Raw genomic sequence first — 25,598 nt, forward strand, 5'->3', positions numbered from 1 at the left:
AAAAAAAAAAGCAAAGCTGGAGCTTGTCCTTATGCAAGCTGCAGTTATTAAAATGGATTTAGAATAATTAAAACTGTTACCGCCTGCCAGGGTACACGGTGGCGTTTTTGTCATTGCAGTCTCTGCCTCGCCAGTGATAGCCCCTCAAAGTCTAAACGCCAGGAGAAGCACACAGATAGGATGGTCATTATTACTTTTCTGCTTTTAATTTAAAATATCTAAAATGAGAATCTAGTTCAAGGTGCAGGAATAAAGCCCAGAAAAATGGGTTCTATTCCAAAGCCCCTTTGCTAAGCTTTAATAAATGACACTATGCACATTTTGGAGAAGAAATAAAACAAGCTGGCAATTTAATTTTTTTTTTACATGACTTTACTTCACCTCTTATTAACTCAGTAAACAGACCACTCAGCAGCAGAGTGATTCACTTCTGCAGGGAGTACAGCTTTATGCATACATCTCCCCAAGTGGCATAAATGAATGATTGTTTTTTCATACAGAAGAAAGAAGATATTTAGCAACAAAAATCTCCTTTCACTCCACTCCTATACCATTTTTTTCATGAATGAATAAGGCTTTGCAGAAAGTAGGAGGAATCCTAAAGACATTCTCATTATCAAGGGATTACTGTACCAAAGGAAAAGCTTTGCTTACTGGGAAGGTACTAAATTTATCTCCATCAAAATCTTCAAAAGGCAGCTTATTTCTTATGACACTGTAAAAAACAAAAACAGCAAACATAGTGTTAACATATGGAAGGGAACTTGTTCAGAAAGAAAAAAAATGCAGTAAGACATTCAGAATAGATAACAGCTAGTATGCTATTCATAGCTCCATATTCAGTTTTAACTCTGTGCTTGTACTTCAGCAAATTAACTCTGCCCAAAGGACCAAATTCTGATTTCTTCCGTATCTTCTAATATCTGGAGGTGAAGCTGAGGAAAACAGGTGCAGCCACAAAATCTAACACTTGATCTCTAAAACAAACTAGCATGTGAAATCTGTGGTAAAACTATCATTTTTGGAAATAAGCACTAACTACTTTCAGCCTGGCAGATCTTGCTAATCTGTATGATACAAAATGTTAACAGAAGTCCTTCAGYCTGCAGGATGGGGTCTTTTGCTGATGTGGACGAGCTTCTTTCTTCCACTAAAAGCAAATAGCAAATCCCCATTCTCACACGCAYCCCCTCGAGCCCTCTTTCCCCAGCTACGCTGGGCACAGAAGACTTGCACTTTGCATTGCAAGCTGCACACAAACAAATGCTTATTGTCCCAGGCAAAAGTGGACTTAACATGAAGAGGGGCTGTGTGCACGCAACAAACAGGTAGCCTCACGCATTAAYTGAGGACCTGAGTCTCATCTCACAATTCTTGTAGCTAGCTCCACAGACTCCTGGCCAAGCTCAAACATATTCATGAGAAAAGTATTTCAYCTTGATCTGAGCAACAGAGGGCTGAACCCTTGGTGGTTGATTACCTTCACTCTTTGAGAATGACTTCTTTTTTTTCCCGATGTGACTTTTGGTTCCAGCAACCGTAGGGGTGTTAGCAGTACCTGAAGTTGGTGTTAAAATGATTGTGTCGAGTCTGTGCCCCTTCCTTTTTAGCTGGGACATGTGCCAGCTTTCACACTGCCTTGCACAAGCTACAGGCCACAGCTCAGCCCATCTGCAATGAATGGTGTCTCCTACCTGGCCCAACAGGCAGCCCTCTTTGAACGTCATGCCAATAATCCTTTCCTTGGAAAGCTCCCTTCCCAAGTATTTCTAATCTCTTGGACTCATAAGAGATGCTTAACCTGAGTCAAAAAACAAGTGGGTGCAATGAGGGTGGGTTCTTCAGGCTGTATCGCATCAGGAAAGGAGAAACATAGAGGAGAYGGGCAATGCACCCGCCTGTTGGTGCTTGTAACGCTTATTCCGCCTGTACTCAGCAGCTTCCACGTGCTGCTTTGGGCTATTTCATCTCTGCAGTGAGGCTCAGTTGCAAGGAACTGGCGCACATCCAGAACTAGCTAAAAAAGTCCAACTGCCAGGCATGTTTCTGTAGCTACAGGAAGAAGGAGGGGGGAATAGAACGAGAGCAAGAGGGAGAGGAAGAGAACAGATAATTGAACATATTTGATCCAACATATAATTTACAGTTTGATTCCTGCTTCTACTATCTGAACTCACAGGGCTCAAACACTCATTCTCCTTTCTCAGGTTATTTATGCCCTGACTTCCATTTTAAAGATGCTTAAGACAGGTTTCATGTTATTCCCAATAAACTCTTGGTATTTGCAGTTTCACTGTAACAAGTAGAAATAGATGAGCAAGCTTGTCTGGGGAGTCAAACCAACCCCAAAATACTGCTGATATAATACTGTTTTCTTCTTAGATTTGCCTAACTCTTCCTCTAACCTATTTATTCCCTACATTGACAAGTACTCTTTAGGACTAACAGCCTGGCTGATGACCTGGGCCCTTCACAGAGACTTTAACCTACAGTCAGGACCTCCACAAATTGCTCTTCTTATCCCCTCCCACCCCCACTTAAGTTTCTTCAGTATCTTGAGATTTTCTTTAAGCTTGGCAGATGGCAGACAAGTCATATTCTTTACAGAGCTGTTGCCGCTGCTTGCTGTRAACCCAGGGGAATACGGCTCCCTGCATCGAGCCGTGGGCACCACAACTGGGTGAATACGCAAAACGCAGAAGTCTCTTGGGCTCAGGCAACCTCAGGAGGAAAATCATCCCCTCTTGGAGGCTTCATGTCTTTGTGTATACGGATCAAGGGTTCTTCCTTGCAGCAGAGTATATGCATACCCTGGGACCTCCTAAAATTGTGCAAGTTTTTTCARTATTGAAAAAGAACAGGGATCCCTCCTACGACCCTCACTTGCCTGAACCCTATGCAGTCTCCCTTCATACTGCCTGGACAGTGTTTTATGAAAGGAAGAAATATAAGAAGACTATAGGAAGCTTTCTTTTTTTTTTTTTAATCTGAGGATTATCTTTGCCTTTCCTTTGAAAGAAACAAATGCACCATATTGTGTTTGTGATTAAGGACTGAAAATTTTATACGCACTATTTAATCTTCTTGCACAGCATATCCAGAAGAGGAAAATCACATAAATTTGAGAATCCCATGATGCTTTTCTAGAAGGGAAAAAAAAAAAAAAAAGACAAGTGCATTAGTTCACAGAGACAGTAAGGCTTGGGATAATGAGTGTCAGTGGAGGCCAAAGCTAAATCATATACTTTCTGCCTAATAACATCTGAAAACCTCAATGACTCCATTAAGGATGTTATATGCCAGAGGATTTAGGCTTGACATAGCAGTCAACTTAAGGATTTCAAGTGAACATATTATAAACCAATGACGACTCTTGCTTTCAAAGTTATAAAATTGAAAAGGAAAGAAGTTCTTATGAAACTGCCTCCTGTCATGTACCAAAGTTATTTTCTCCACCCTTTTTAAAAACTGCTATTCTCGTGTTTGATAAACATCATGGTATCTTACACTTAGCTCAGAACTACTGAACACAACACATGTTGTGGGCCACAAGGCTGCTTTCTGCATGCTCGGGGCAGGAGGGTTGATAAGCCGGAGGTCAGGAATAATCCCAAAGAGAGGATAAATGGGAGGATCCAGCATGTTCATAGCATGCCTTGATTTTTAATGATTTTTTTAGCATACAAATCTCATAACTGACTTTAATCTTTACGAGATCTGCAGGCCGTAAAGAACAGCTCCTGCAGGATAAACTCTTTCAACTTTAACAGACATTAGCTATATGAGGAGGTCCYAGGTAATCAGAACGCTCCAGAAATTAAAACAGATCTTTCCTAATGCATGCTCAAGTTAGAGAAACATTGCACTGCATTGGAGAGCAACTCYGTGCGTTTGCTGCTAATGTGGCTTCGCTGAAAGGTCGGGTGGCTTGTAAACACGGAGGGCATTCAGGTGGTCTACAAATGTTGAAGGCTAGTCAGTGCACAGACTAATTATCTGTATTCACTAAGGCCATATTCAGCATGTAAATATGAAGCAGTTGAGCAGATGGACRTTCTCATTCACTTATGCAAAGGAGGGTAATTATTTATATTGCTATAGCACCTAGGAGCTCTATTCTTGGACCAGTTCCCTTGTGTTTCACACTTTATATTCACAGAAAAAAAATTAGACAGTCCTTGCCCTAATGAGATTACAACTTAAATCTAATATGGAACAGAAGATAACGGCTGGACACAGCTCAGGGGAGGACAACGAAGTGCTATTATTGGTGTGAGGGGCAGTAACCTCAGCATATAAAGCTCTGAATGATGACAGAGACCTTTAAAGAGGGCAGTGAAGGACAGCAAGGTGGTGTTGCAGTGGTGCATAGGGAGCTTCTCTGCAGCATGAGTGAAGGCAGGAAGGTGTTTGAAAAAGAAACAAGAGGTGATGGAGAGGAGCAGTGCACTGCTTGGAGCAGGATGTCAGCCACCAAAACATGTCACAGGCAGGCAGAAAGGCASCAGCCCTGGCCTGGAGCAGGAAGGAGATGCGCTGCCCCAGAGGTGATGGGACAGTACCCAAGGTGCTGACTGCGCTGCTGCAATGTAAATACCATGCTTTTGTTTGGACACCTCATCACTTGTCACCTATCCATCTCAGTGGCACTATATATGGGGAAGTTTTAACTCCATCATCTCGTTTTCAGTTTAATTACTGCACACAGTTTTGGAGGGGGAGGGGGTGCATGCATATGCACAGGTAGACAGAGAGAGAGAGAAAGAGGCACCCAGGCAGAAAGCTACCTTTTCTGAAAGACCTTTGCAAAAACATGTACTCCTTCCTGAAAAGAAAAAAGAAACCACTTCCCCCACCTCTTCCATGTAAGAGTAATCCTAACACTGCCTACAGAAGCAGCAGTGGCTCTTAAGGCTTTCCATCATGCTAAGATTTGTGGCATCTTCTTYTGAGCTGCTGGCTTTTCACTTCAGCCGAAGTCACAGCATGCAAAGCCTCTGAAGTTAAAGCATCCGGAGCTGAAACTGTGYCTGAAAGACAAACTGCAGTGCTTCCCATAAATAAACAAATAAGTAAACCTCCTTTCATTCTGCTCGCAGGCTGCATTTAGAGGTTAGCCTTTGCTGTAAGTAGAATAAAACCTTTCCTGCCTYTTTTTCAGCTCATCATTTTAAAATATCTGCAGACTGGAGCTGCGTTAGCATCAAAAGGAGAATAGCCTGCAGACCCAGCAGACAGCCTGGCTTCGGCAGCTGCGGCTGGGAGAGACAGGGCCCCGGGGATTTGGGCATTGAGGCCAGCCCCAGGAGCAGTAAATCACTGTGCTGTGGGCAATCCTGCTGCTTGCAGGAGGCACAGGAGCATTTAATTGATCTTTCATGGTTCCTTCGGGTACCCCCAAAAGGCTGCAAGGAGCCCAGGGGATAAACTTTGTGTGTGCRCTTGTGAAAGAGAGAGCAAGAGCCCGTGTGAGCAGGCGCTATGTGGCTTTCCCCATCAGGCAACTTCTCCTGAAGACAGGCAATATGTGTATCATCTGGGAGGAAGCAGAATACTTGTCCCTGAGCATCAGGAGTGGGTGGGCAGGAGACCGGTTCAAGCCCCCCTTTGCCTTGCAGGGGGAAGTGTGGAAGAAGGGCAGGGACCGACTTCAGCACTCAAAGGGCTGAAAAGCCTCCATGCCTCTACGTGCAAGTCTCTTTTGGCTCCCTGTGCAGCTTCCCAATTCTCCCAATGCAGGTCTGTAATTTACTGGCACCATCTAATTACAACRGAATTATATGCGTGGTGTTTGCTCTCATTAAACACTAAAGCCATGACACCATTCTGCACAAAGCAGTTTTCTCACTGCTGCTGCTCAAAGATGCCTTCTCTGTGTTTTCCCTGCCCACGAGAAGTTAGTGCTAGAGGTGTTCACAGTGACTGATAACACAAATCCTTTATTCATTGCCTATTAACATTCCATACTGACATTTCAGTAATCATGTTAATTAGTTTTCCAAAAAAAGAAAAAAAGTAATGAGTCCTTTATGCTTGTTGGTGTTTGGTTTAAACCARTCGCTCACAGATGGCTCACTACTTTTAATGAATGAATGAAAGAGATTTAATGAAAGAGATTTAATAGAATTTGGGGGTTGTAGCCATGCTCATCACATCTCTACATCTGGAAAATACTTGTCTTTTTCCCACATCTAAGATGGGCCTAAGAAATGACCAGTAAATGTCAATCCCCAGGGAGCCGGACAGACTTTCTGTTTTCATTACYGAGAGCCATAATCATGCCTCTTTTATATGTGCAGTCACACACAGCCAACAAGCAAAGASGAGGACAGTTAACGGGAAAAAGCTSCTTGAGGAAGCTGAGGAATCCTTTCYAAAAATATACAATGGGCCAAAATCACCGTAAATAGCAAATATGGGAAGAACCGACAGATATAACCCACCGTTTCCCACCAACATCACGTTCCATCAGTGGGGCAAAGCTCACAAGAGACCCTGGGAATGTTTTTCACTCTTCACTAGCCTGGATTCGGAGACCTCCTGACACACGCATCCTCACCCGCACGTTCAGCCAGGCAATCCCTTCCCATGAAGCAAGAGTGGGTCGGCTGCCCTGGACCTTGTTCGTTCGTGTGAGCATGGGCAGCTGGGCGGACTGTTGTTTGACAGAGTTCAGTCTGGGCAAGTGATTTTCTTGTTATTCCATGGCACGTTGCTGTTCTGGGACGTCTGCCCCCTGAGAGCCCCGCTGCATCACTGGTCTTCCCTCATCCCTGCACCTGCAGCTGCGCTGGATCAAGCAGAGAGGCCTTACGTGACTCACTGCAGGCATCAACATGTGGCGTTGCACCCAGAGAAGGGGAAGGGGATTAGAAATTTCATGTAATTTGAGCGGAAATCTCAAGCCATCAGTAGCGCTGGGCTGAATAGGAAGGCAAATGAATAAGATCCTGCTGCTTGCTGTTCTGCAGGAGCTGAGCCCCTTCTCCCCTGCCCRTTGTTTATTTCCCTGCCTTCCCAATTTGGCAATGGCCCAAAGGCTAATTAGGAACCTCAATTTTCACTTTTGTGAGCAGCATCACAGTGAGAATTCAGGAAGAAGCAATATCAATAATTTCTTCACAAACAACAAAAACATTTGCTCTGCATTAAGTGCCTGAAGACAACTGGAAGCAAACTATGGCTGAGCTGACTCATATAAGTGAACCCAGCAGAATAAAACCTGCCCTTATTTCTCTGCTACTGACTAAGATCGGTTATAAATCTGAAAACTGGGAGAGGCAGAAAGATTTCAAATCCCAGTTTTCAAGTTTAGAGGCAAAGGCAGCCCCTTACAAATAAAGGAAAAATGTGCAGAATTCACGTTCAGGCCACTGCTTGAATTTCAGGCTACCCCAAAGTGTGGTCACTGTGCTCAGAGGCAGTGATTTGGTTATGTGCTCCCTCCCACTTACAGCTTGTATGGCTATAAGAGCAAAGCAAGGATGGAAAAGGAAAAGGAGGAGACATGGAACAAGGAGGAGCTGAGGCTCAGCAGTCCTAGATGCTGCAAAGGAGTCTGGAGAAAGGCAGTTCCCTGGACAGATGCRCACAGGGCAAGACTGAGCACGAAATTCATGTTTTTGTAAAACGTCTCAACCAAATCTATACCAAAAATGGTTGGGAGGGGAGAAATGGGATGAGAGAAGGAGGAATTCTCCCTGGAGCCCCGAGGGGGATYGAACTCTCCAGAGCAGACATAGGTGTGGGGTTCATGCGCCTCACTGCAGGCAGCTGGTGCCACTTGGGACATCTTAGGGTATCTGAATCACCCACAGGGGCTGGCTGATATGACACAGGATCTAGATGAGACCTTTGGGACTGGCAGCTGGAGGCTGGGCAAAGCACCACAGGCCATCTCACATATCACAAGGGAACAAGTAGCCTGCACTGGCTAGCTCTCTGCTACCTTTAATGGGAGTTAATGTGAATGAGCTCACATGCAGACTCCTGAAGTTAGACATTTAAATATTTAGTTGTCTTGGTCTCAAACTTAACTTCACCTCTGKCTAAAGAAAGAAAAAACCCAAGCATTCAAGTGTACATGACATTTCACATTTTTCACCTGTGTTCCTATCCAACTGCAGTGGTCCTGTGCCTTCAGTSCGCGCAACGGGATGTCAGATGCTTCCTGAGCTGAGCATTTACATTGAAACCCAGCACAGCCATTGCAAGYATGTGAACATAAGCTCAGAAGTCTCCTGCCTCTGGTAAAACTCTGTTAGCAAAATACGCTGCTTGAATTACCTCTCTCATTTATTCCCTCAACCACTTCTTTACCTAGACAAGAGTCCCTGACCTTGTCACAGAACCAAGTCACAGACTTATGTCCTTTTATTATTGACAAAATCTCAATATGCAGCTGGTTTTGGAGCAGGGACTGTTCCTTTCTTATCTTCTATRAAGTTACTCAAATACTGCAGAGTCACAGGGCTCAATGTTACCTTTTTATACATGTAAATAAGTTTGAGAAGGTCACGGGTACCACTACCTCTTCACCAAAGTATGTTTGACAGAACAGTCTCCTTTGAATAGGTGGTGGAAATAACTGTGCTGAGCAGCAAGACTAAAGTGTAAGTTGACAGTAGCTTATGAAGATTAATGTATGGGCAATGGGAGGAGAGTTTAAGKACCTTCTGGATTTTCTGGGTAAGTRAGTATGCTTATGCTCATAAGGCATTTACTCTTACCATTCCTGCCCATTTTCCATTATTAAYTTTCTTTCCCAAAGCTGCAGTTGGTGCTTGCATTCTGTTTTAAGGTTAGCTGCCCCACCAAAGGAGAGTAGGGTAGGTACAAGCAAGTATCTCAGTGTGGAGCTGCACTGTGCAGCCCATCGACCACATCTTCAGCTGCTGCATGAATTTTGGCACAAGTTTATATCTTGGGTGGACCTTTATAGTTATCCCTATGCTACAAGCATTTTTCATGAAGCTTTGTCTACTCTCCGTGTATTTTTACTTTTCATCTTTATTAYCTCCCTCTCCTTTTCAGTTTCCCTTGACAGAGCAGACCCTATACTGGGTAGGAGTRAGTCAGCGTTCAACTTTATAATGATCAGGTGGATTTACAATTAGGCAAAATGACCTTCCTCATTCCTGATAAAACRAAATTTTCCTGATAAAATGCAATTACAGTCTAAAACATTCCAATGTCACTGYTTTCTTACCAGGTTCCTGGAAGTCTTCATAATCCTTTTTGCTTTCCTTATTGCAGTACTTAGCCCCTCCTAGGAAAGCAAAAATAAAACAAAAAACAAAACAAAACAAACAAACAAACAGATCAACTTCACAGTATCCTGTCAATTTTTCTCCTTATCTTCTACCCTTTTCTGATCAGTCACAGCWAGAAAATGATGGATGGGTCCACAAACTCATCATCAATTACGTTTTATTGGACTAACCATCAATTATTTGATCACTATGTAAAAAACCTCAGTTGCAAGAGTTCATTTATTTTGCTCCAGGGCATCATTTATTTCCTCAGGGAAAGTCCAGATCAGTTTAAGAGCTGAGATTCATATACTGACTACGCTGTATGATTTGCAGATGACAAACTTCTCCAGTGACTCCCACTGAAGAACAACTTATCTATGTCCAGAAAATGATTATCCATGTCAGGAAGGTCTAACTTGCTGTGGTATGCTATAGAGGAAACATTTGGTTTGACAACAAGTAGAGTTTATACTCAGCTGAGGTTCACTTCAGCAGGGGAACAGCCAGCACGTGGGAAGATTTAAAGCAGGAAATTTATTTCAGAAGGCAAATCTCCTGCTTAGGGATGAGTTAAGCCTAGGATCTAGGATGGTTAACTTATTATTCTGGAAATACCTGTCCTGCAGGGCAAGTTCACCCTGACTGTAACAAAACTGCTTTTTGTTTGAGTTGCATAAGCTTGTGCTGAAGGAACATTTTGGGAATGTTCCAAAATGAGGAAAYGGATAATTAAACAGAAAGGCAGTCTGGAAGAACCATTGCAAAGAGGGCTAGAGAAGACCTTGGAAAGGCATCCTTATCCAAAGAGGACAGGTTGGCCATCATAAGGCCACTGATTACAGAGAAGTCAGCTACCAACGTTTATCCTAATAATTCCTCGAATGCCCTCCTCTTATACACGTGCTCCTCATGCTAAAGGGGAAATTTTGCTCAATGGGCATCGCATGTTTGAGAGATGCTGGTGACCTTCCCTGGGGCAGGAGGAGGATGGCTGTGCAGTGTGTCGTGTGTCAGGGCTGTTGTCTGAATGTCACCTGCAGGGTATCATTTATACCTGCAGGCCTATTTTACATAGGCTTTGGCCTTCCTCTTGTTGTGTATATCTCATCTAGATTTTCCTCATGCTGCAGCTTGCAGAGAAAAACCTGTTGCCCGAGAGGCTGGACAGGGGAAGGAAATGCCTGCAATGGAAGGAGCTCTGTGGCTGCTGATGGCTTGTTGTTTAATTTTCTTCAACGCTCAGTTTTTGCAAAAACCCAACCAATGCATTTTTTTCAATGCATGTCTGGTCCAAAGTCCTAGCCTGTGCCTGGCTGATAGTGACATGGGAGGAATAAGCAGGGACTTTATTTCTGCACTATGCTGTTAAGCGCTGACTCCTAGGCTTTAGAAATTTGGCAGCAAAGGACACATTGCTTTTTCTACCAGAAGGACTCCTTCCAGCCTTCAAGGTCATAGAAATATGAAGATCGTCTGGTTACACTCAGTTAGTATAAAATGCTGAAGTGTAAYTATGGGGTTTGAGCGCACAGGAATTGGGCGTCCTTTCTTCCGTCTGCTTTTCATAATCAGATTTACACAGGATAACGAGGAGAGAAAAGCTCTTCGATCTACGTCCTGGGCCTCCGTGGGACCAGGCAGAGCTCTGGGGAGCACCCTTGAGGAGAGCTCCACTTATGGGCTTGGGTCCAGAGCGCAGGCAGAGGCATTTGCTTTCAGATATCAGCACTAGCATGCTACCAGCTGCTGCTTTATTTTCATTTTCGAACAATATTCTTCCATCTCAGTGATGGTAAGTCCCAGATGTTGTTCTGCTTTTTTTAGGCCACCTTTGAAAAGAGTCACATCTGTGTGATGGCCTCCATCTACCCCCTCGGCTTCTGGGACAAAGAAGGCTAAAAATATTGCCCAGTTGCCCTCTTTCAGAGGAAATAACTGCTTCCGTTCTGCAGGCTGTGAGGTTTGCCAAAAAACAGTTACTGCTGAAAATGTTTCAGATGGGAAGAAAAATCATACTAGCATATTACAAATATGTTAACACTTCGCCGCTAATCAAAATGGTTGGTCAGGACAAACTGTTCTGTCTGCTGATAACTTGCTAGCAGTCCCTCCTACAACCCAGCACAAAAACATAATTGCTAGCTTTATATCTACCAAGTCTGAAGGCTCTGATGCAAAGTTCAGTGCAAGTTTATATTTATCTGACTGGAATTACAGCAACTCAATCTAGGAAAAAGTATGCTTTGCCAAGTGGCAGATTTAAAGCATTTTGAAAAAAAAAAAAAAAAAAAAAAAAAAAAAAAAAAAAAAAAAAAAAAAAAAAAAAAAACAAAACCAAAATACCCCTTGAGTGATAGCACCTTATTGAATGGTGAGCGTGCCAGCTTGGAATATTAAAGCAGCATATATTTGCATTTCAAGTAACCACTATCAACATTTTTTTTTCTGGGGATAAAATTTAGCATGTCACTACAATTGATTTAGGCAGTGATCAAAGCAAATTAATTAACTGGGAAATTCAAGGGTCAAAAATTAGCAGTGAACAATATAAAGGGATGAGGAAGAATAAGAATAAGCGTTAAAGAAGACTGATTTTAAGTATTTTTTGAATAGAAAACCTCATTCTGCCTACAGCCTTTATAAAATCTGAGTATGTCACAAATAGATGAAAAATGTCAGTAAGGAGCCAAGATAATGTTTCCTAGTTTCTTCCCTCCGGGCAAATTTTGTCCCCCAAAACAAATATCCATCTTGCATTTGCAACAGTTATGTTGTGTGTATGTTATCACTGCTGTCATTTCTGTAATAAAATAACTGGAGACTCAGAGAAGGAAAATAGCTTAAAATTGAGCAGGATGCACAAAAACATTTCCAGTAGAGTAAGATTCATCAGTTCTCTCCTTCTGCGCATAAGAAGGGAAATCTTTTTTGCTTTTAGAAGCAGTGCATGAGAAATGCACATTTCAGCCGCCTACGGCAGTATCACACACACAAAGTATGAAACAAGAGYAGAATGGCCAAATTACCCGAACGAGTACAAAACGGTCTCCTGAAATGCTAAGGACAAGGTCTCCTCCCCTCTCCTCCCCCTGCAGAAGTTGTTTCAGGAAGGRCTCCAGGGCAGTTTGTGGAGGACTGTCATCTGAAATACCCCTCTGGGAGAAAAAACATCCTGGTTTCACGGTCTTTAATCTTTGGTTACCATCAGACTTCCGAGCTCGTCACTCCAAGYTATACAACCCATACAACTTTTCTTGTTGCAGCTCAGCTAGAGAGTAACCTCTGTGCTTTTCCACCACCTCAAAGCCAACCTAAACCCGTGCCACCCTGGAGCTGGCAGCTGCCTGGCCCTTGGTTCCCYGGGGACGCCCAGCCCCAGCTGCCCTCAGCAAAGCATCCCTGCTGCACGGGCAGCTGCTCCCGAAGGCGGTGTGCAAGGCATCCATGCCACAAGTGTGGCTTGGGGAAAGAGGGGCCACCAGGATTGCGCCTGCTTGCTTCTTTCAATGCTGTCTGCATAGCCTATGTTTTACTGATAATGATTTTTTTTTTAAGAGATACATTTCTCATTATAAACAAACAAACAAACAAGCTTTAATTGTCTCTCATTAATCATCCTTGTTAGTCAGTTCTTTCCCAGGAGAGCAGATATTTATAACACACTAGTAGTTTCTCTTCTAACTTYTTTCATTATCCTTTTACCAAGAGTGTGCATATCAAAGTACCAAAGTGCTGCGCAGTTTGTTTAACAGCAGTAGCAAAAGTGGAATTTGTCCTACAGCTCACAGCTTTCACCTGGCAGAGGCTTTAAGGGGCATCACTAWGATTATGTGGGACAGCCAAACCAAATGAGATGTGCTCTGGACTCAAAATAGGCAACTTCCCTGCAAGCTCAGATCTCAAATAYACCAAGCCGGCCTCAGTTGTTAGCTCCTTAGGCAATTACCCTGACTTCTGGTAATTTTAGTCTGCCGATATCTTTTGGATTTGGATCCGGGGCATTCTGGATGAAACACCTTGATCTCCTTTTTCCTGTTGCTCTTAGCAAAAGATGGCCCCATACCCACGTGCCACACTTCCTCGCCCTCACACACCCATCTGCCCACTTCTCTCCCCAAACGATGCCGTGCCACACACAGGGCACACGCGTATCAGTTGTGACTGATCGACAGCTGCAGATTGCACTCTGCAAAYGCCACACCAGCTACAAATGATGGGATTCAATAAAGCCAAGCACTGCATAAAGAATGAACTAGTATTTTCTATTTTCTTCGGGTTTATTTGGCGTAAGGTTGGGGTTCGTTTTATTTATTTATTTATTTATTGCCAGTGAAATATGGCAGTGTAAATGGTGAAAAACAAGTGAAAGAGGAAGAACCAATGCTTAATCTCTGCCTTTTTTCTTCAGCTTGTCTAAACTGTTTCTTCTGGGCTCAATTCTGACTGAGGTAGACACATGTCATGTTTTAATTTTTACCTATTTACAAAACAAGAAGGCTTRAAAGGGGAGGATTTTGCTTCCCAGGACTCAGCCTGCCTCCCAGCTGCTTGCTTTATGGCCTAGCATCACAAAACAAGGAAATGGGGCCATGGCACAAGGTCTAAATTTGGCTGAAGGCCTGATCTCATCAGGAATGCAGAAGCATTCTCATCCCAAGGTCTAGTTCTGTCTCATTTCCCACTAAGTAGTTCATATTTTCACTGAAAAAGAGAGGGGMACAGAATAAATAGTAGGAGTACTTTTATTTTTATGAAACCCCAAATGCTTACTTCTTCAATCAGACAGCTCTGATTGGCTTTTAACTTGACAAGCCTGAAATCTAGCTGAGAACTGAGGGATCCTCCTCAGCTAGAAACCAGGATAAGCATACCAAAGGTTTCTCTTCATTTGGTTGATTTGTATGCAYAGTTGCTCAGACAGCCTGGATGGCTGAGGCAGATACAATCCACAGTTRCTCTGGCAGATAGGAGGAGTTTCAGACACTTCTTTATGCCCTAGCTTCATGCCACTCTCACTGCACYCAGCAGTTTCCATCCATTTTCTTTCTTCAGCTATCCTTTACAAGATGCCCCTGTTGCGCAGCAGCATGGCAACAGACCCCTAAGGTCCAAGTTCAGACATTAACACCTTAATTTTAATTCTYGATTCCCAAGCAACAAAACTTCTGTTAACTCTGCTGCAATTTAGTTTGTAACATGAGCAAAAAGCTCGGCCAATCTATGTCAGCCAGAAAAGTTGCAAGTCCCAACCACAACACTCCGGAGCAAACTTCAAGGCCAGACTTCCTCTAAAGAGTGTGGTAACAGGGCTGCAGTAACATCCATGAGGGACAGGGGTTCTGTTTTTACAAAGACGATGAAAGACTCCATAGAGGGATATGAATCGGTATAAGTACTTTTGTCAATGAAGCTTATTTTGGTAAGATGAAGGGCATAATTGATATTAGCATACATATATCTATATTTGCTGATATGAGATGCTTCTATATTGTCAGTTTAGAGCTACCAGCAACATCCTACTACTGGAGACATGGCTAAAGTATGCAACCACAAGGTCTTTGATAAGCTGGAACAGACAAAGCCCCAGAGTGTCCAACATGGAGAGCAAGAGAGGCATTTTGAAAGGCAGAGATGAGTAAAAACTCCTTCCAGTATAGACTGTTTGAGAGATCAGCATCTGCAGGACTCCAGTGCTGAAGATTATTATCCTGACCCAAACAAAGTCAATTAAAATGTTGACTTTTAATTCAACAGGCCAGCTGGCTCAAGACAATCTAGAGACAAGCTAAGAAAAATCTGCAAACTTACTCCTCAGGCTTGAACAAGAGCACAGTAGGCAAAGCTTCAAATCCCTGCCTCTTCCTAGCTCCTATCATGCAGCAGAGGAGCAACCTCCTATCATGGGACCTAGTGCAGACAGTCCTCTACCACCTGAGCTGACAAACAGATTTTACAAAGACAATAATTTCCAGTCATCCTAAGTGGGATAGCTTGAATACTTTTGGCCATTGTTGGTATTTCTGTGTTCTGTTGCAGTCATTGAGTATCCTYGCCTGATGTACCTGAAACCAAGAGGCATATTACAGCAATTTTAGCTATTCACTAGGCTTCGGGTACCTATTGTAAATCTGCATGTCATTCCCAACACATCATATTGTTKTCCCTCTTGACCTGGAGGAGCCCACAGTATCACTCCTCTCATATTAAGGGGTGAAAACATCCTGTAACTCAAGAAATATGCAGCAGGAGAGCCTACAAAYGCACACGTATTTGTACTTCCTTCACTAGCCCAAGTTCTGGTCTGAGAATTACTGGTGACAGTCAGTAAGTGGTTCACAGGACCTTAATAAGAGTAAAATCTACACACTCAACTGCCTCACACAGCTGTGCTGGTGATCCCCCAGGACAGTGAGCACCCCTTTCTCAGGTCCCTGCCAGTGTTAGGGTCTGCTCCTGAAACTGCCTACCAGAATGCAAGTGAATACGGATATCTCTACAATACCACCCATATATTCGGCATATAGCCGAATTCGGTCTCTTTGCCAACCCAGAATAGATTCATTTTATTTATTATTATTATTGGCTTTTAAGGCTGAGGACAGAGATTTGTTGTAGAGCCACTAAAATGGTTTCTCAAGTGTGCAAAGCAGGCAGGGACACTTCTCCTTCCTAGCATGGAAAAGAATACATATTTCCAGTTCTATGTTGACCTGGAATGTATGTTTGACTTATCTTCAAAGCTAGGTAGGTCTTTTGGATGTCCATTTCCCAAGAGTTTTAACAGTGACAGAGTACGAAGATGCTCCCAGAATGCTCAGGAAAACCTGACGGTGCGAGTAACGTGGACAGAAGTATCCAAGCACAGGGGGTGCAGTGCCCCCCTCCACCTCCTTACTGAAAAACATGCAGATGTGTGTGGACGACTCCGGGGAGGCCACTGGGAGTCGAGCCCACATGTCCCCACYGAGGAGGTAGTGTGGGTCAGTCCCACAACCTGCCCAAGCTCCTCAGAGTCCCATGTGTGCCAGAAACACGGAGCTGGTGTCCATGCAGGGAAGGAACCCTTTACTGAAGGAGAGAGCGCACGCATCCCCGTGTGCACCCCGTTGCGCTTGCCCGAGGACCACCCTCCCAGGGATCGTGCCAGTTAGACTGATCTTGGTGAGAGCAATTCACTCTCTGTGAACAGAGGCATATATTTTATTCATAATTAGAGCCAAGTCTCCTACGATAATCACAGAGCACTAATGGCTCCAGGCAGGTTGGCAAAAAATTAATTTGTGCTAATTTGTCAGAGACCAGGGAAGTATGTAATATAATTCATGTATTATTTACTTGGTTTACAATGTCTCAATTATGTAGATAGTTTGCTAGGCCTCTGAAGCAGTGACTTTAATCTCCTTGATAGACTTTACTAGAGGAACAATACAGAAACAGAACAAAATAAACTGCCAATTGAAAAAACAGCTATATGTTGATGTTTACCCCGTTAAAGACAATTAAAACCAGAATATCCTGCTACTTTATAACGACGAGTAACTCCATGTTCATTGTACTCACTTCGCCAGTACAAATACRGTACTAATTCTGGGAAAATGTACATTCAAAAGCCTAAATGAATAAATGATGTACCTGAAAACCGATAGAGTTRAACAAAACAGCCATTAGTATTAAAATCTTGTTCAAACACTTGACAGAAGACTGAGCCAACATTTGCAGGCTCATATAACCGAAGTGATCAATCAAATTACAAACCAAAGAAGCAAATGTGAGGTAAACTGCATTTTAYGCATCTGTGTCTCTGACTGTATATTAATTTATTCACCCATAATTCATCTTTACTCAGTCTGACTTGTCACAGAACTACTGTCAGCAATTTATCAGCCACTTGAGCATGAATTCTAAACACAGCTCCTCTCCTCCCCTCGCACTTTCTTGGGGCACCAAAAGTGCTAAAAATGGAGGGTAAGGCTTGAGTAGAAGAAATCATTTTTAATTCATCTCCCTTACTCCTGGTGAGAGACAAAGGAAGTCTGACAAGAAGCAGGATACAAAACAACACTTAGATGGGAGAGAGTGTGCTTGAGTCATGTAGTAAGAGGGACAGTTTCCAGGCTATGCAAATGAGAGTCTGAATTTTGTTTAAAAAAATAGAAAACATGCATGGAGCCACCTTCGTTTAAACAGACCCTCTTTCCAGGCTCCTCAGCCTAGTCCACTGTGCAGTAGCRAAAGTGGGGAGGATGGAAAAGACTGATTTTTTTTTTGCAAAGAATGACGACAAATGTTCTTGAGAATGCCCAAAAGCCACCCCCACTTGCTAAAATGTTCAGTTCACCATTGGATGGGGCCAATTCAGCGCCTGTGTAGGGGTATGTTTGACCTTCAGCATTGCCATGAATTTCACAACCTCCTAAGTTAGGGAAAACTYTTTTCTTCCTCTAAGAATCTGCCTATCTCTTTAAGCGTAGTTCATTGCCTGCATCTTCTTTCACTCGAAGATGCTTCATATTTCTGACACAAGCGGAAGTCCCAGACAGGRTGTAGGGTAGTTTCTACTTCTCTTTTTCCCTTTACACACGGAAGTCTATATCCCAATCTATTCTTGGCCTGGCAAGGCAATGCCTGTGCAATTGTAATTGCTACTATGCCTGCTGTCCTTCTGGGCTGTCCTGGGGAAGCCTACAGGCCTTTGCTATACTCTCTCCTCCACCTTTAGGACTCCTAATTAAAAAAGAGAGGCCCTACCCCTCTGACAAGGCCTCTTTTGCTGCTACAAGGGAGGTCTCTGAAGTGTCAGAGAGAAAAAATCACGCAACGACCAGAGCAGAACATGACAGCCTGGCAAATGTTTGTGTGACGAGCAAAGACTTGCAATAGGGTAGCTCTGATGTGCCTTGGGGAAAAGTGGATTCACCTATAAACTAATCTACTGGTTTGGACACAGAATTTCTGAAGGACCCCTGTGACGAAATTTTGGTACCATTCTGGTAGTCAGGTCAGTGTGGGCTCTTGTTGCTGACTGAGCCCCTCTCCTCTCACCTATCCTGGTTGCACCCCCATTTATCTCCACACTGGCAGGAGAGAGAGTGTTGAGGTTATGTGGAGGACACACCTGCTGCAAAATAAATGTTACTGTCATTCTTTCAAGTCAGTTATTTCTCTAGGTCTCATATCTGGAGAACTAAATCCAACTTGGATATCAATCAAAGCTTACTGAAGCCAATAGAAAGGCTCCAATTGATTTCAATAGATGTTGGATGAGGTCTTGTTTAAAACATTTTATGGAAACCTTTAGAACTCAAAGCTGACTTCATCTATATGCAAGAGAAAGATTTTCAAAAATAGGTGCTTAAATGAATAACTCAGTTTTTGAAACTGCTGAACAACCACTTTCTCACAGGTTTCAGACTACATAATGACTGAAAAATCAAACTATTTCTGTTTAAGCACCTCTGCCCAGATGTAAGCGTTAAAGTATCAAATAGCTCTGACATGCARTCAAGTTACCATGGCATAGTAAGTCACTGCACATCATAAGAGCTGTGGTAACTGCACATGTAAATACTTCCAGCCTGTGGCAAAAGGTTATGCAAGTTAGCTTAAATCTCTTTCATTGTGGACTATGCTAAATCAAATAATCTTGCATTTGCAGARGGTAACTAGGGCCTACGCAAGCTGTAATAGCAGATCAGGCAATGAGAAGATAATTTGTTATGCCACGGTGATGTAGCAGTATATATGAACCTCAGCTGAATACCTATTTTGGAGTTATTGTACTGCTTTAACAATTGGCAAAAAAAAAAAAAAATCTTTTCTACTACTATTCTTTGACTCAGATTACTCTTCTCAGACCCAGGCACAAGAGAATTTGTCCTTGTAATTCCCCCTCTTTGATAATTATGTTGTTGAGACTCCACACAGCAGGATCATATGTAGCCATGGAAGCAAATAAAACAGACATTACTGAAAATGTCCACACTTGAAATGTCAATTTTTTTTCCCCCACATGAAGCATGGACACTGGAAGACTCCCTGTGCTGTACAGCTCTCATTTAAAGGACTCTCCACAGTCTGCAGCTTTGAAAAACACCTAAAAGTAACTCACCTTAGGAGGAGGGTAGAGATGACAAATCGGTTGTCCGGGATCCTGTTTACACAGCTTCAAGGAATGGCACACCACATCGGCATTCATTTCCCTGTCTATGCTGAAGGAAATGGTGTGAAAAAAAAGACTGTTATGTTCTTCTGGGTGCTTGAAGGTACAAGCCTCTTCCATGGGAAGTAAGTCTCCATGGTGCTGTACAGTAGCCYCAGCTCACTTCACTATGGCCTGCAATCTCTGCTCAGGGTAGTGTTGGGTCCTAATGATTTTCTGCCATGGCATCCTACTCAGCATTTAAAATTGGATCCCAGGATGATGAAAAAGCACCGTGCTTTATAGGCAGCACCCGAGTCAAATATGTTATGACTGTTCTGGTTTTTAATCAATCATGTGTATGACAAAGATTTAAAGGTTAAAGTTAATGCATATGCAATTTGGCACATATGAACGCTCAACCAGTGACTCAAGAAAATAACCAGAAATCCTTAAAAGATCCTTAACCTTTAATCACTACATGCAAGTGCTAAGACTGTTTCTTTCTTTTGGGGACACACTTCTGAGCTAATCAAGAATTAAATTCAAATGTTTGATTATAGCACTTCTTAGTCCTGTAAGCACTTGGAGGTCCCTTRGCTAGACTTAAAAATAAAACAAACAAACAAAAAACCCTAGGGAGGGAGAAGGTCTAGCAAAACACCCTGTTAATCAAACTAGGAACTTTCAAAGAGAAATAAAATGACCTACATCCTATTTTTAAATTGTTTACATTACTTAGCAGGTCTCCCCCAAGAGTGTGTATGAGCGAGGTTGGGGCTGAGAGCGCGTAGGGGCTGACAATTAGAAAGCTCGATTAAAGGTAAAAGGGATAGCAAGAGACAAATATTACAACTCTGCGACTCCATGGAGCCTGTGGTGCCTGCACAAGGTTATTCAAATTCCTCCCTGAGCCAAATGAGTTGAATTTTCAAAAGGTAATTGCACCACGTAGGTCCAATCTGAGATTCAAATGTGGAATTTCACTGTGAAAATGGTCACCAGTGGCAGGAACAGCTACATGGGGTCTCTCACCCCAAGCGCCAAATCCAGAATCGCTCTCAAACATCTCCGCTCTGATAACAGTGTGATTTTTAAGAACGAGYGCACCACTCATCGATCCGACAGTACAACCCCATGTGCACAGAACAAGCGAACCAAAGACTTGAGACGATACAGGACAACTTACAGTTCGGCTAGGTGCGGTCCGTAAAGTTCGGCAAGTAGGTAACAGAAACCTTGGAGATCTTCTAGAAAACACACATTTCAAAAATAACTCAGCACAGTGGAACTGGTTTTATAGTAGATAAAGGAAACCAGGGTTTGCTTTCCTAAGGTGAATGCTGCTTTTTTCCAGAGGAATGCATGCAGCTCTGATATCAGCATCTGAATTTCTAACCAGGGCTGTAACTCAAAGTCCTTCTCCGTCTTTRGGCAAACCACACAGAAAAGACTGAAAAGGATAACTTGCATTTGTTAAATGCTTTGTATATAGCGTAGTATAAAAGCTAAAAGAAACCRTAACATACACGCTATAGCATTTTGTAAGCAGCTCAAACAAACAGCCTGGTAGRCTTGCAAGAAGGAAGAAAACAAATACATAAATCAAAGTGCAGAACATGATGCAGGACTTCACACTACTGCTGGGGTTGTCTTCTGTGTGTTTGTGCAAGTGAAGAGAATATATTTGAATTGAATGGGAATAATTATAYTTTAAAAAACATTTAACACTTTCTTCTTGCTTTCTTTCCCACCTGACAGTACATGCCTTTTCTGGAAGCTGGCTCAGGTTGCTTTCTTGTAATCTAGGTGAAATCTGACTGGTATGAGTGGCATGAGATAGCATGTTGCAGATATATTCAAGGCACTTGTACAAAAATAAATAAATAAAATAAATAAATAAATAAATAGGATCCTCACACCATTTTATAACCACTCAGCAAAGACACTTTTGAAGGGATATGTGTTTGAACACAGATACAGCATGGTGGTAGGACTGATCTGATAGTTCCTATGAAGGAAAAACAATTATTTTTTTAGCCTGAATGGACAAAAGCAGGGCAATTTAGTTAATCATGCAAGTACTATAGAAAGGAGGTGTCAGGCCTTGTTTCAGCAATAGCATAGTTATTAAAAGCTATGAAGAGGAAGGTTCACACATGTACAACAATGACAAAGTATGACACATTTGCAACTCCTGAAATTACAGAGAGATGCCGTTTTCCCTTACCCCTCCATTATCCACACAGGTAACTATCTGTGTTTGGATAAGAAAATATAGAATATGCTCCTACTTCCTGAAAAAAACAAAAACAAACAAACAAACAAAAAAAAAAACTTAGAAATCCCCACAGCACCCAATTTGCCCCAATTTTAGACTGTGGAACTTTGGACATGACCCACCACCAGGCTGGAGGCACTTCCAGCTGGGATCTGGCTGCTTTCCCTGCCATAACTGCGGCTGCACCAGCTTGCACAATGAGGAGGAGAACCAGACCCTGAATGATGCATCAGAGGAGGAAAAAACAAYGTCCCCACCACTCTCCTAGTGATTCTTTGTTGCAGCTGCTTTAACTACTATAGCTGATTTTCCTCATCCCATACCGGATATTTTATTTCAATCAAGTTGTTAGCCTCATTTCTTTGCCCCCTGTACCACATAATTTCTCTCTGTTGGCTCTTTTAGAAGCAATCTGCAAGTTAAAAATTGGTCTCCTGACTAGAATTCRATTTTACTCTTGCTCACCTAAAAGGATACGGGCATCAATAACCCCTCATTTGGTATCAGTAGTGATTAAARCATCCCGGGACAAGGCTGGCTGGTGGGGCAGCTGGCTCCCTCTAGACACCCACAAGAGCTGAGAACTGGCTTCCCCCTCAACCCCCCGGGACATCATGAGAGAGTGTCTCCTTAAAGGCTTCCCAAGCCAGCTGGTTCCCACAATGTTTCTGGCCCTGGAGGAGCCAGCTGGCTGCTGTAACCTGTAATGGGAGCTGCAAGGAGGGGAGGGTTTGGCCAGCTATCAACTGTGGGGAGTTGAGCCTGGGGGTTTGCTGGTGAGGCTGATTTCTCAGCACAGATTTCCTTGTGAGCATATAAAGCTCAACATGTAATTATCCAATGGATAACAAAAGGGARAGTGATGGAAGGTAAAAGGAATGGCAATAACATAAAATTACTGTTGGGCAAATAGAGTCCTCGTGGAAGATATATACACCATTCAGACTTTGGCTTCCAGTAAAAGRGGCCCAAGACACAGGCACTGCTTGCAGGTCTTGCTCTCCAGGCCAGACTGCATTCATGTGCTCACAAACCTTCTACTCCACTGAACACACATGAAAATAGGATATTACGGGAAGAAAGCTCTGTCAGGATGAAGCTGTGTAAGTCAGAGGAAGAGGGAAGAGACAAAAAGATTATGAATAATTTGGAGTGTTCAGGGACAAGAGAAGAGCTTAGTTCAAACTAAAAGCCGGAAAATTTAGAACTTGGCCACTTGGCCAGAAATCAGTATAGTTGCTTTTGCCCAACTTCAGGTTGTGAAAAACTCCTAACTGCCCTGTTCTTATTGTGATGAAAATCCTGCATATTTTCCTCTGTAGCTTTGCAGTCCTAGAAACACAAATTCTGGCTGAATCCCAGAGGACAAATATTTGCATGGAAGATGGTATTAATCATGTTGCGGTTTCTACTTCAGCTCTAAGGTGTTTACACAGCAGTGGCCACCACAGAAGCAGAGCATGACTCGGAGGCGATGCCAGAGACTGGCGGTCTCGAAGCACGCTTCACCTATCAGCACCTCTGTTTCATCAGGCAGGCAGCCAGTATCCAGGTAAACACGTATTCTTGCTAATAACACGTCTCTCATGCCATAAAACCTGCCTGTTTCCTGGGACTTGACATTTGTGTCTGCTCAAGAGGCTCCTTCACACACGGTGTGACTGCTCTTACTTCTCATGAGGCATGTTGCTTCAATCACATGCGTGACAAATATTTACATGTAAATAAGGACAATTTTGCTTTCTGCACAGCCTAAGGGATTCAGTGCGATTGATGGGTAATGAATTTACCTCTCTCTTTTTCTCTAAATATTTTTGCTTTTGAACAGCATCTAACTTCACTGAAGGACTGATCTGCCCCTTTGTTGCAAGAAAATTATACATGCCCATAAAAAGACCAAGTTCTTATTCCTGTTTGGTCCTAGGAAAAGCCTCATTGCCATCAATTTGCCACTATTATTCTTGCAAGCAATTATAAGCATGTGTATAATAATTAAATTATTCATTCAGCTGAAATGGCAAGGCCCACTTTAATAGGTTTTCCCCTAATGAGTTAAAAACTATTGTTTCAAGTAGCAAGAGAAACCATTGATTCATATTTCAGAGTTCAGCAYCTAGGAGAGGATAAGTTGGGTAGCTGCTGCACAATCCACAGGATTTTTCTCTCATTTCAAGTTCAGGGTCAATTTTTTCTCTTGTCTGTATCCACGCATCTCATGGAAGGTAACTGGATTATACAGATTTAACTGAAGGGATAATAGGATTTTATGTGTAAAGAATGGCAGCTGAACAGAAATATCTTGACATGTCAGTTGAACAAGGTTCACTGAGTGAAGCACGAACATAGACCTAGCAACTCATATTTTAAAGAAAAAATCTTATTTTAATAGCAGGATCAGGGCTTCTAATTGCAACTTCATAGTTATGTGCCTGTAATTTAAAACTCTGRGAGTATGACTTATGAAACAGAAATCAGATAAGCATCATTCTATCAATGAATGAATTCTAGCAATTACCTCTGTGCCCTATCCTGTATGAGGAAATAATGTGTTAGAAAGGAGAAAATTAATATTCTACATACATCTTCTATGAAACTAAAGACTACAGAGCAAGGCAGTTTCTCAGAGATACAATTCATGAAATCCTATATAAATGACTTTTTAATGAAGAATCTTGAGCCATCTTTTTACATTCATAAAGTTAAAAAGACATCATGAACATGAGACGTTCTAGTCACTTAAATAATTACAGGATTCGTCTATGAGGCAAATTATTCTGTCATGCCAGCCGTTCTCTGTTTAGAGAGGCACTTTTAGAGAGCCAAATGCCTTTGGGATGCTCAAATAAGGGGGAGAATAAAGAGAGTCTATATATGTTCATACAGAACAGCTATCGCTTTTGAAATTTGTATCACTGGTTACATTTCGATAGTTTCTCTGTGCAGACCAAATGGTTCACAGCTTACACCTGCCAATCTCAACTAGCTGTGATTTTATGGAAGGGGCTTCCTATATCTGAAGACATTCTCATCTTCACAGTAGCTGTAAAGACCCCTATCAATAATAGAACTGGTTGGACATACGGTGAACCTGACTATTTTTAAGCTGCTTACGAAGACACACATGAAGTGGAGAAAAAATGGGTGTGTGTTGGTGCACTTATGCGTGTGGACTTAATGCAACCCCCACTACTGTAACTTTGGGATGAAATCTCAGCTCCACTGAAGTCAAGCAAGTTATGCCACTGGCTTCCCTGCTGATAACACCTCGCTGTCTTTCAGCTACATTACTTTTAGATGCTGCATGAGAAGCAGATAAAGCTTTTTGAGATTCAAGTGYGAGTTTTTAATTACCAGAGAAATACAGTCATACCAACACAGCATGTGKCGTATTATTTGACACTTACCAGGTATGTAGTTGCATAGTCTCTCCAAGGCTGCCTTTACTGTACTGTTGTGCCACTGTGCAAGCTGTTCAACTACAGAGACCACAAGGACACAGCCTTCAAGCAAACAAACAAACAAACAAGAAGAGTGAATATGGTTATCTCCATCGTGTGAAGAAACACCCCATGCCATGAAAGAATTTCAGTTGTCATTAGATATTTCATTTCTTGAGATGTTCCATGGCAGATGAGTGTACAAGYGGAAAAAATATCTGTGAGGGTCTGCCTTTACTCAAAAACTCTGACTTATCCGACCAAAGACAGGATGCCAACAGTAGAGGAATGTGCAGAACTGCCTAGTTTTTATAGCACTGAATGTGAGCACTGATCTTTGGGGCCACTGTGACATTGTTTCTTCACTAATTTTCTTMTGAAATCCAGCAGCAGGTGGCATGTGTGTGGCCTCTGGGCCCAGCCACACATTTTCTAAAGCCAAAACATTTCCTAAATTCACTCTGCTCTCTTTCTGTGGTTGGGCAGAG

The 25,598-nt window shown here is 42.5% G+C and overlaps 1 protein-coding gene across 1 annotated transcript in view; it reads right to left on the bottom strand.

The window, feature by feature from the left end:
• The window catches only part of AOAH (acyloxyacyl hydrolase), an 87,205-nt gene that overhangs the window by 46,685 nt on the left and 14,922 nt on the right, over positions 1 to 25,598 (bottom strand). The window contains exons 3-9 of the mRNA XM_085309145.1: positions 25,078 to 25,173; positions 20,582 to 20,642; positions 19,363 to 19,462; positions 9,209 to 9,268; positions 3,073 to 3,143; positions 655 to 715; positions 81 to 151 (exon numbers count right to left, since the gene is read on the bottom strand). Of these exons, the coding sequence (XP_085165271.1) occupies positions 81 to 151; positions 655 to 715; positions 3,073 to 3,143; positions 9,209 to 9,268; positions 19,363 to 19,462; positions 20,582 to 20,642; positions 25,078 to 25,173 (520 nt within the window). The remainder of the gene's footprint in view (positions 1 to 80; positions 152 to 654; positions 716 to 3,072; positions 3,144 to 9,208; positions 9,269 to 19,362; positions 19,463 to 20,581; positions 20,643 to 25,077; positions 25,174 to 25,598) is intronic.

Source organism: Rhea americana, unplaced genomic scaffold (genome assembly GCF_003343005.1).
Source record: "Rhea americana isolate MKP2758 unplaced genomic scaffold, rheAme1 scaffold_291, whole genome shotgun sequence".
Taxonomy (NCBI): Eukaryota; Metazoa; Chordata; class Aves; order Rheiformes; family Rheidae; genus Rhea; species Rhea americana.